The 12,243-nt window shown below is 37.3% G+C and overlaps 1 protein-coding gene across 1 annotated transcript in view; it reads right to left on the reverse strand.

The window, feature by feature from the left end:
- Positions 1-12,243, reverse strand: part of ITPRID1 (ITPR interacting domain containing 1) — a 91,027-nt gene that overhangs the window by 52,841 nt on the left and 25,943 nt on the right. The window contains exon 8 of the mRNA XM_069588891.2: positions 4,727-4,784. Coding sequence (XP_069444992.1) covers positions 4,727-4,784 — 58 coding nt within the window. The remainder of the gene's footprint in view (positions 1-4,726; positions 4,785-12,243) is intronic.

Genomic DNA, 12,243 nt, shown 5'->3' on the forward strand with positions numbered 1-12,243 from the left:
AAGCTAAAATTGTCATAGGTATTATGTTGGTGTTTGGTATAAACATCATAGTTCACTGTCTATCATTAGTCTGAAGAGCTTCCTTTAGCATTGTTTACAGTACAGGTATGGTGATAAGGTTAGCTTTCTTTTTTTCTAAACTTTCTTTTATCTTTATTTTCCTTCCGGAAGGACATTTTTGCTGTGTACAGAATCTGGTTGACAGTTACTGCCTGCTGATCTCCATCATTTCTAATGAAAAGTTTTCAGTCATTCACATTTTATTCCCTTATATACACCATGTAATTTTTATGTCCCTGTTTGAATATTTTCTCCTTATAATTTTGACACTAAGTATAGTTTTCTGTGTACTTTTCATACGTGGGAATTGGTGAGCTTCTTGAGTCTGTAAATGTGAATCTTTGAGTGAATTTGGGAAATTTTCCATAATTACTTCTTCAGATTTTATTCCTGCCCAGTTCTCTCCATTCTCTCCTTCTCTGACTGCAATTTCATGTATATTTGAACTTTTGATGTTGTCCCACAGGCTCCTAAGACTCGGGTAATTTTTTTCCTGTAATTTTTAATGTCTTTTTTCTCCTGTTCTTCAGTTTATTGGATACTTTCTATTGGTATCAAGTTCCCAAGTCTTTATTTTCTCATTTAAAATAAAGCTCATCAGCTGTTTAGCCCATCCAGTAAGTTTTGTATTTCAGAAATTATAGATTTTCACTTATAGGATTTCCATTTCATTTTTATTATAATTTCTATTTTGCTTTTTGGATTTTCTCTTGTTTCATTAATTGTGAGCACATTTTTTCTTTGCATCCTTCAGCATGATTAGAATAAGCTCTTTAAGATACTTTTTCTGCTGATTCCAACATCTTGGTTTTCTCATAGTTTGTCTCCATTAATTGCCTATTTCTTGAGCATAAGTTATATTTTCTTATTTTTTCTTCTATTTTCTAGTAACTTTAAAAATTGTACCCAGAAGTTGTAAATGATATGATGTTTTAGCAGTCAGGAAAACTGGCTAGAACCAAAGTCCAATTGGAAAATAATTTCAGTCTTTTAGCTTTAGCTGAGATTCTTAGAGTCTTCCTCATGCCTGTTTAGTTTGACTAACGATGTGAGTAGATTTCCTAGTTGGACTCTGAAGATTGTCCTCTAGACTCTTCTTTTATGAGATTTCTCCCCTCACTTTCCAATTTTTGTTACTGCCCTAAACTCTGTCTTCTGATTTTTCTAGCTGCTGCTGCTGCTGCTGCTAAGTCGCTTCAGTCGTGTCCGACTCTGTACGACCCCATAGACGGTAGCCCACCAGGCTCCCCCGTCCCTGGGATTCTCCAGGCAAGAACATTGGAGTGGGTTGCCATTTCCTTCTCCAATGCATGAAAGTGAAAAGTGAAAGGGAAGTCGCTCAGTCGTGTCCGACTCTTCGAGACCCCATGGACTGCAGCCCACCAGGCTCCTCCATCCATGGGATTTTCTGGGCAAGAGTACTGGAGTGGGGTTTTCTAGCTAGTGAGACTGATAATTTCTATAAAAAGTTTTAGAGCGGTGTAAATAAACTCTTGCTTTAGGCTAAATGACTTAAAAAAAGAAAAAAAACCAAAACAATAAAACAGGAAATTCACTCTGGCATTGTTTTATCCCAAGTGTTGAAGCCTTCTGCGCAGTCTGCCTGCTTCTGGTCACCCTCTAGTGACTTCAGGTTGCTTTGTTGAGAGTTCAGTTATCTGTGGGAGGGTTGGCCATCGGAGGTGCTTAGTCATTACCAAAAACAGGACCAAACACTGTGTATTTTACGTGAAACGAATGGTCACTTACTAGAGGTTGTTCTCTTACATAGAAGCAGTGTCTTCATACATCTCACTGAGGAGATTCATTTCTGAGGATTCTTAACGATTCTTTGTAGTCATTCTTTCATTTGTGGGCATTTCTTGAAATAGCCTGTAATTGTGAACTACTAGATATTGTGGTAATTTTTCTGTGTTTGCCGATATTAAAAAGCGACAGGAAAGGTATACCTTGCCTAATTTGAGAGTTAACTTAGATTCTTTTGAAAATTATGACTATAACATGTACACTTAACTCTTTAAAACCTAGGTGAGCTCTTAATATAGATTTGTCTGCAACTTCAGTCACAATATATCTCAAACACACTCTTCAAGGATTCTAGAATATGAATGATTTTGTTCTAATTACACTGTTATCTGTTTCCTTCTTATATTTATAATCTTTGTCATTCCAGTGATAATTTTTCAGTGATAAAGGGAGGATGGTGCATTTGTGGCCTTGGGTCCTAAACTTTCTTAAGAAGTTTTGCTCATTTATTTAGGGAAATGCTTAAATACACTTTTTCTGCTAATGTTCAGAGCATTGTACATGGGTAGATGAAGTATAAAATGTCTTTAAGTGTTAAAGGTATTTGAAGAGTTCATTACATGCCTTCATCTATTTGTGTGTATCTGTGTGGCTTAAAACTATAATTTATTGTTGCTTCCCTGTTGGCTCAGACAGTAAAGAATCTGCCTGCAATGTGGGAGTCCCAGGTTCAGTCTCTGGGTCAGGAAGACTCCCTGGAGAAGGAAATGGCAACCTGCTCCAGAATTCTTGCCTGGGGAATTCCATGGACAGAGGAGCCTGGTGAGTTACAATCCAAGGGGTCACAAAGACTTGGCCACAACTGAGGGACAAACACTTTCACTTTCACACATGTGGCTTAAAACTACAATTTATTATTACTTTCACAGTTCCATGGACTGATTCAGCTCAGCTATGCATTTGTTGCTTGGATTGTCTCAGCTGCAGTCAGATAGCATCTGGGCTGGAGCCATTTGAAAGTCTGACTGGACTGGGTAACAAGGACGGTGTACGCGATACTCATTCAAAGTGGTCACACATGTGGCATACCTATGTGTTGCACTTTTCACACAGCATGAGGACCAGGTTCTCAGAAGAAATGTTCCAAGAGCAGGTATCTCAAGAGCCAGGAGGCAATCAGATGGATTAAGGGCTATGCATGGAAGAGGCACAGCATCACTTCTTCTACATCCTATTGGTCAAACAGCCCATGTGCCTTCATCTTTTGTGTAAAGTAATCTTTTGAACTTTGTGTCAATATTCATTATTTCATATGTGCATATATATATATATATTATATGTGCATATACAATTTATGTACATATAATCCATTCAATACTTTGGCTACCTCATGCGAAGAGTTGACTCATTGGAAAAGACCCTGATGCTGGGAGGGATTGGGAGCAGGAGGAGAAGGGGACGACAGAGGAGATGGCTGGATGGCATCACCGACTCGATAGGCATGAGTTTGGGTAAACTCTGGGAGTTGGTGATGGACAGGGAGGTCTGGCGTGCTGCAATTCATGGGGCCTCAAAGAGTCGGACAAGACTGAGTGACTGAACTGAACTGAATCCATATATATATATATATAAGTAATAATATATATATATATATATATATATATAAGTAATAGCTTCCTCTTTCCCCATTAATCAAGCTAGTTTTACTTATTTCTTCTCAGCCCTATTTTTCTTGGGTTAACAACATTGGTTCTGAAAGTAATAAAATCACATTTGCTTTACTAGAATTAATATTTTCTCCATTAGGTTAACTTTCACCCATCTTAATTTGCTCTCTGAATCTGAGATTAAATGTAGATTAGTGCTTTTGCCTAACTTTCAGCATTTTTCAGAATGACTGAGGTGACTTACATGGTATCAGCAGACCTCTTAATTGAATGTCAAGGAAGGCAGTTCTTATCAGCAAGGGGACCTCCAGCTTCACTGAGAATCATTCAATTAGATGGAAAACAGATGCTTATTTCTGTCTTATAAACCTCAATGTAGGTTAGGTGGTAATTACTTCGAAGAGCAGGATAACAATTTATGTAATCAGCAGGACCCTATAATTACTAATGCATAATTTCTAAACAGCATTTAGCAAAATGAGGCCCATACATACACTTTGTAATGAAAAAGATGTGTTTGACACCATACTAAATTAAATTTAAAATTTGCATATTTTCTTCCAGGAAATGCACAAGCTTCATCTGTTTTATTTTGCTTCACTAAACCCTGTCTACTTTTAGTTCTGTTATAGGATCATGGAAATGCTGAATCATAGTGATGGCTGAATGGCAGCGTAAGACTCAGCAGTAGAGAAAGACTTCCTTCTCTGTTGTCTGGGATGATATAACATCAACCCAAGAGATGACTTGGAAAGTTACATCTAGGCAACTTGTTTTCATTGAGAGTATAATATGACCGTTGTAGAATCACTTAATTTAGATTATAAGTGCCAGCAGAGAACTTAAAATTATCTACACTTCTCTCTTTATCACAGATGGAAAAACTAAGGTCCACTAAATTGGTATGACTTGTGCAACAGCAGGCAACTGTCAGCAGGAGTAAGAACGTATTCACTCAGTCCCAGTTCTGTGTGAAATCCGTTCCACTAGCCTATTCAGGTCATATAGTGTTTTTGCTAGACTGAACACAAACTATATCACCCCAGGAATATTGAACATTTCTGTAGTAATTATTTTGAAATGTACACGTACATTGCTAGTAAGTGTTTAATAGTAGTAGGTGCAAGTAGTAGTAATGGTACATATCGCATCTCCTAAACATAATTTAAGCTCTACATATTAAGAAAGTTGAGTACTAGTTCATTACATTTTCTTTCTGAAAGATGAAGTTGTACACCTTGATGAAGTCTTACCTATGGTTCCAGAAGTCATGTCAACAGGATTGCTGGTCTCTTCTTCAAAGCTCTGGACCTGTGACACCAAAATGTATCAACCTTATTAGAAATGCTTTCATAATAAATTCACTTAATTTGTTTAATCAACATATAATGAATATCGACTGGCTCCTACTAAGAGGATTAAACATAATATCTGACTTCAAAAAGCTAGCAGGCTGCTGCAGGCAAGTGACATGTACAAGGCACTCATCAAAGATTCAAAGAACTAAGGGAGATAAGATGAGGGAAAGAGGGGCCTCCCAGGTGGTCCAGTGGTTAAGATGCAGCACTTCCACTATAGGAGGTGTGGGTTCCATCCCTGACCTCATGCTTGGCCAAAGGTTATCAAAGAAATAAATAATTGGAATTGGGATAAACGTTCAAATAAATTTGGGAAGCACTTGCATGTTTACAATGTTTTCACATTGATAGCTACAGAATCCATTACTCCATTCAATCAAGTCTCTTATGTCAATAAAGCTTTATTCAAAAGAAAAAAAGAGGGGGGAAAGAGAAAGATTATGTCTGGGTGAGAGGAATAGAGACCCTGCCTAAAGATGTGAAGATGTGACATTTGAGCTAAACTTACATAATATTATTACTATTAACCTGCTGCTGCTGCTGCTGCTGCTAAGTCGCTTCAGTCGTGTCTGACTCTGTGCGACCCCATAGACGGCAGCCCACCAGGCTAGGAAGGTTTTATTTTTTTTGCTCCTAAAGAGCATTAACTATATTTGGATAAAGCAAGTTATTTCCCATATTTAATTTTAGCTCTCTAAGAGATTTATTTACAGTTTGGTAAATTTGTAGAGAGCAATTTAGGAAATTCATAACTCAGTTGCTATGTAAATCTTAGAAAGCTAAAAGAAAATCTGATTTCCAAATTAACAAGGTTGAATTTATTTTAAAAATTCTTGTATACCTGTGGTGGATTCATGTTGATATATGGCAAAACCAATACAATATTGTTAAGTAATTAACCTCCAATTAAAATAAATAAATTTATAAAAAAAGAAATTAATGAATACTACTCTTTAATGAGAATAAATCATTGCTAAAACTAACTAATAATTATTTCTTTAAAAATAATAACAGTTCACTACTGAAACTTGATAAATATAAAAAGTCAAAGAAGGTTAAAAAATGGTTAGTGTTAATATTTTGGAGTGTGTCTTTGCAGGCTTTCTACATTTATTCTGGATAGAGTAATGTACTCAAATTTTTTCATTCAAAATTTGGAAGGACCTTTTCCCCTCGTATTATAAAATTTCTTTGAAAATACCCCCTTTAATGAGTACACAATAGGCTATATTTTGAGATACACTGATTTACTTAATGTTTCTCTTAATGATGGAATGTTTTCTGAATTTTGCAAACAGAACTGCTGCTGAGATGAGTATCCTTGTACCTAAATCTAATCCACCTGCTGATGCAGAGACACAAAAGCCATGGGTTCAATCCCTGGGTCTGGAAGATCCCTTGGAGAAGGAAATAGCAACACACTCCAATATTCTTGTCTGGAAAAATCCATGGATAGAGGAAACTGGCGGGCAACAGTACATGGGGTCGCAAAACAGTTCAACATGACTTAGCAGCTAAAATCTATTTCTACATTTCATATTATTTATATGGGATTGATTTATGAATATCGAGGGCTGAATCAAATGATATGAACATTTTAAACATTGTGGTTTACCTTTAACCCATGAATAAATAGGACATGAGAAAATGGCTCAGCAATGCAAGAAGAAATATTTATTCCTTCTGTTTTAATCTTTCATATCTGAAGTTATTGATATTTCTCCCGGCAATCTTGATTCCAGCTTGTGTTTCTTCCAGTCCAGCATTTCTCGTGATGTACTCTGCTTATAAGTTAAATAAGCAGGGTTACAACATACAGCCTTGACATACTCCTTTTCTTATTTGAAACCAGTCTGTTGTTCCATGTCCAGTTCTAACTGCTGCTTCCTGGCCTGCATACAGATTTCTCAAGAGGCAGGTTAGGTGGTCTGGTATTCCCCATCTCTTTCAGAATTTTCCACAGTTTATTGTGATCCTCACAGTGAAAGGCTTTGGCATAGTCAATAAGCAGAAATAGATGTTTTTCTGGAACTCTCTTGCTTTTCCCATGATCCAGCGGATGTTGGCAATTTGATCGCTGGTTTCTTTGCCTTTTCTAAAACCAGCTTGAACATCAGGAAGTTCACGGTTCACATATTGCTGAAGCCTGGCTTGGAGAATTTTGAGCATTACTTTACTGGCACGTGAGATGAGTGCAATTGTGTGGTAGTTCGAGCATTCTTTGGCATTGCCTTTCTTTGGGATTGGAATGAAAACTGCCCTTTTCCAGTCCTGCGGCCACTGCTGAGTTTTCCAAATTTGTTGGCATATTGAGTGCAGCACTTTGACAGCATCATCTTTCAGGATTTGAAATAGCTCAACTGGAATTCCATCACCTCCACTAGCTGTGTTCGTAGTGATGCTTTCTAAGGCCCACTTGACTTCACATTCCAGGATGTCTGCCTCTAGATGAGTGATCACACCATCGTGATTATCCGGGTCATGAAGATCCTTTTTGTACAGTTCTTCCGTGTATTCTTGCCACCTCTTCTTAATATCTTCTGCTTCTGTTAGGTCCATACCATTTCTGTCCTTTATCGAGCCCATCTTTGCATGAAATGTTCCCTTGGTATCTCTAATTTTCTTGAAGAGATCTCTAGTCTTTCCCATTCTGTTGTTTTCCTCTATTTCTTTGCACTGTTCGCTGAAGAAGGCTTTCTTATCTCTTCTTGCTATTCTTTGGAACTCTGCATTCTGATGCGTATAGCTTTCCTTTTCTCCTTGGCTTTTCGCCTCTCTTCTTTTCACAGCTATTTGTAAGGCTTCCCCAGACAGCCATTTTGCTTTTTTGCATTTCTTTTCTATCTCAGATATGCAGATGATACCACCCTTATAGCAGAAAGTGAAGAGGAACTAAAAAGCCTCTTGATGAAAGTAAAAGAGGAGAGTGAAAAAGTTGGCTTAAAGCTCAACATTCAGAAAACGAAGATCATGGCATCCGGTCCCATCACTCCATGGGAAATAGATGGAGAAACAGTGGAAACAGTGCCAGACTATTTTTTTGGGCTCCAAAATCACTGCAGATGGTGACTGCAGCCATGAAATTAAAAGACGCTTACTCCTTGGAAGAAAAGTTATGAGCAACCTAGATAGTATATTCAAAAGCAGAGACATTACTTGGCCGACTAAGGTCCTTCTAGTCAAGGCTATGGTTTTTCCAGTAGTCATGTATGGATGTGAGAGTTGGACTGTGAAGAAGGCTGAGCGCAGAAGAATTGATGCTTTTGAACTGTGGTGTTGGAGAAGACTCTTGAGAGTCCCTTGGACTGCAAGGAGATCCAACCAGTCCATTCTGAAGGAGATCAGCCCTGGGATTTCTTTGGAAGGAATGATGCTAAAGCTGAAACTCCAGTACTTTGGCCACCTCATGCAAAGAGTTGACTCATTGGAAAAGACTCTGATGCGGGGAGGGATTGGGGGCAGGAGGAGAAGGGGACGACAGAGTATGAGATGGCTGGATGGCATCACTGACTCGATGGACACGAGTCTGAGTGAACTCTGGGAGTTGGTGACGGACAGGGAGGCCTGGCGTGCTGCAATTCATGGGGTTGCAAAGAGTTGGACACAACTGAGCAACTGAACTTAATCTTTCATATCCTTTTTTCAGAGAAGTTACTTTACACTTGTAATCGAGTAGACATATGTCTTAACACTAATTTTATTGGTTTTTTAACTCAAACCAGTGTATACCATGTACATTGTTTAGTATAATAAGAAAATGTTTTGCTGTAAGCATTACCCTGGAGAAAATCCACTTAATGCAATGTAAATTATCTATTCATCTATTAAATAAAAGAACAACAACAAAAAAAGTCCCAATAACTTCAAGTGGAAACCAGGTATATTCCTGGGTCATTCTACCTGGGCCAAACTTACTAATAAATTAAAAAAATAAAACAAAGAAATAATGATTGCTTTGGAAACATTTCCCATCTAAACAAGATGCTGACTGGCATTATTTAATAATATGGGTAACATTCTCACATGAGTTCCAGAGAGAAGTATCCTTGTATATAAGCAAGAGGGAAGGTTAAAGATGTTATATTGCAGATACAAAGAAGCACCCTAAGAGAGTCTACAATTACAGAAGTTTCATAAGTGTTAAATTCTCTTCATATATTTGGGAATTAAGAAAGAAAGGAACAGACTTAGTTTAGGTAAAATTAAACACAAAAATATGTTGATTTTTGCATTAAAATTATCTACATACAACTTTGTTGGAATCATAATTTTGAGAAGTGAGCCAAATATTGCCATATTCAGTCTCTAGTAGTACTTTAATGAAAACATCAAAGATTGATCTGGAGGCAATTTGGCTAATCAGAGTTGCAATTCTGATAGGTAGATATTTAAGTACATTGGCTCATGTTTTAAATGCCATGAAAATCTGCCAATTTTGCACACATTTTTCATAATTAGATTTTTTAATTTGCCATTAAAAATGACTATTAAATCTGGCATTAGCTCCTGTTTAAGCTACAATCTACTCAAGCTTCATTTAATGACATATTGGTGTTGAGTGAAACAAATATATTTTTTACCAGCCTGTGTGATGAAGATGTAGTATTTTAGATATATTTTTTAAGAAAACAAAATTCAAATAGTGAGTTTTTTAATATCATTTTGAAGGATCTCTCTGCTTTGCATATACATACACCCTTTTACACAAATCTGGGTAAATATTACAGAAATATCAAAAACAAAGTTGGCTTCAAAGTTCAACAGGATATTCTGTCTTTATACAGAAGCCACTCATAGACTAAATTAATATTATCAAATACTTCTAATATTAATTTTACTCATCTACAAATGTTTACCAAGTTCCCAGTATCTACCAAAAAATATGTGAGTTTTTTTTTTTAATTTAGGCTTTTGTTAGTGTCCTAGTGTGTTCTCCCTTCCCATACCTATATATACTTATATCTACTTCTCTATCTATCTATCTATATATATATATATCTTTTCCTTGAGTAATTGTCATAAATGAATATTTGAAAGTATGGCATGCAGGGACTAACATTCTTTTCTTAATTCTTTACGTTGACAACGATGGTATTCATTTCTGCCTGTGCTCTCACACTAGATAATATACAATGAATTTTGTTTCTTTCTAAGTCAATCTAGTCTGAAGCAGAAGAAACTTAGGAAGGGGACAGTAGAGTGTAATGGGGCTTGTCAAGAGGATGGATTTTGAAGAGACACATGTACCCCAACGTTCATCGCAGCACTGTTTATAATAGCCAGGACATGGAAACAACCTAGATGTCCATCAGCAGATGAATGGATAAGAAAGCTGTGGTACATATACACAATGGAGTATTACGCAGCCATTAAAAAGAATTCGTTTGAATCAGTTCTGATGAGATGGATGAAACTGGAGCCGATTATACAGAGTGAAGTAAGCCAGAAAGAAAAACGCCAATACAGTATACTAACACATATATATATGGAATTTAGGAAGATGGCAATGACGACCCTGTATGCAGGACAGCAAAGGAGACACAGATGTGTATAACGGACTTTTGGACTCAGAGGGAGAGGGAAAGGGTGGGATAATTTGGGAGAATGGCATTGTAACAGGTATACTATCATGTAAGAATCGAATCGCCAGTCTATGTCCGTCGCAGGATACAGCATGCTTGGGGCTGGTGCATGGTGATGACCCAGAGAGATGTTATGGGGAGGGATGTGGGAGGTGGGTTCAAGTTTGGGAACACATGTACACCCGTGGTGGATTCATGTCAATGTATGGCAAAACCAATACAGTATTGTAACGCAAAATAAAGTAAAAATAAAAATTAAAAAAAAAAAGAGGCTGGAGTTTGGTGAAATTTCCCTTTTAGATCCTACGAATTAGGCAGCAGACTGACTAACGACTTGCAGACTGTCTTGATTTCCTTTATAGTAATTTAACTATTAGCTTGGTAATTAAATAAGTATTGCAAGATGAAATAAAACAACATACTCTTTTCAGAGTGATCTTAGTTATACTCAAATTAGGGTATTTTACCAAAGCTGTTTTTTTCTCCGTTTATAATTTGTATTCATTTTTATGCTATGGGGTTTTTTAAAAGATGTTTTGATACAGGCCATTTAAAAAATCTTTATTGAATTTGTTACCATATTACTTCTGTTTTATGTTTTGGTTTTGTGGCCATGAGCCATATGGGATCTTAGCTTCCCAATCAGGGATCAAACCCAATTTCCCGCATTGGAAGGTAATGTCTTAACCACTGGGCCACCAGGGAAGTCTCTCTGCTACTGTTTTAAAATGAGATTAATATTTTAAGGTTCTTAAAATAATTTTTGACATAAGATGTATGCATACAAAAATATAGATAGATACTAGAATCATTAACAGTTATAAACTGAGGCAATTTCTATCTCCCTGTGGGATGGGGAGACTTACCAATAGGCATATTCATTCACGTAACCCAGTCTTCTTTTAAAGTTATTGTCAAGTTTCAACATCCTACAGTTTCCTTGGTTGTCTCTGCCCCATGGCAGGTTCAAACTTGTCGCTTTGGCAACAGAGCTGTCTCCACCCCCACCATGTTGTTGGTTTCTGTGGCCATCCCTGCCTGGCACTGCGGCTGCCTTGAGGGCAGAGTCTGTGCCCCAGAGCATCATGTGCAATGGGCTCACAGGTAGAGTGTCTCACACTCAGAGGGCTTGTAGAAAGCTGGCTGACATTAGGACTGCCATATAAACATTCTACCCCACTTCCAAACAATTTACATGAAAAGGGGGGAAAGACTTGCTCTTCTCTACTTTCTTTGTAATTATTAAAGAGCAGAGAAGTGAGTGAAAAATATGTATATATCTGTAAAAAGACTTAGAAGTACATTTGGGTAGGCCATCTAAATGATGAAAATTAGCACGTGTGAATGAATATGGGATGAAGGGGCAAAGAATATGTATGAAATGGGAATGAAGCTATGTCAGTATTAAATCCCAAAGCAAGCAAACAAAATACTATTAAACCCAAGTCCCTACTTCTTTTGTCCAAGGCTCTGCAATAGGCATTGCAGAGGAAGTATTTTTAAGACATACTCTCTTGAGAATAAAACCTTGTCCTGAAGGAGATTTTAGTCCAACAGGGGAGATGTCATCAACACCCACACACATGCACACACACACACACGCACACACACACAGAATATTTACTGTAACAATCTCTCCCTGCCAAGGCTGTAAGAATGCAGACGAGGATTGGTGGGCAAGCTTCACTGAGTGGGAAGTAGTTGAACTGACCTTCAAAGAAGGTGAAACATGGAAAGTTAGAGAGCAGATAAAAGCATACTGAGACACATAATAAGACACTGAGGAAAAGTAAAGCCAAAAATAACCTGTGAATTCAATTGTGAGCAAGA

Source organism: Ovis canadensis, chromosome 4 (assembly GCF_042477335.2).
Source record: "Ovis canadensis isolate MfBH-ARS-UI-01 breed Bighorn chromosome 4, ARS-UI_OviCan_v2, whole genome shotgun sequence".
Classification (NCBI taxonomy): domain Eukaryota; kingdom Metazoa; phylum Chordata; class Mammalia; order Artiodactyla; family Bovidae; genus Ovis; species Ovis canadensis.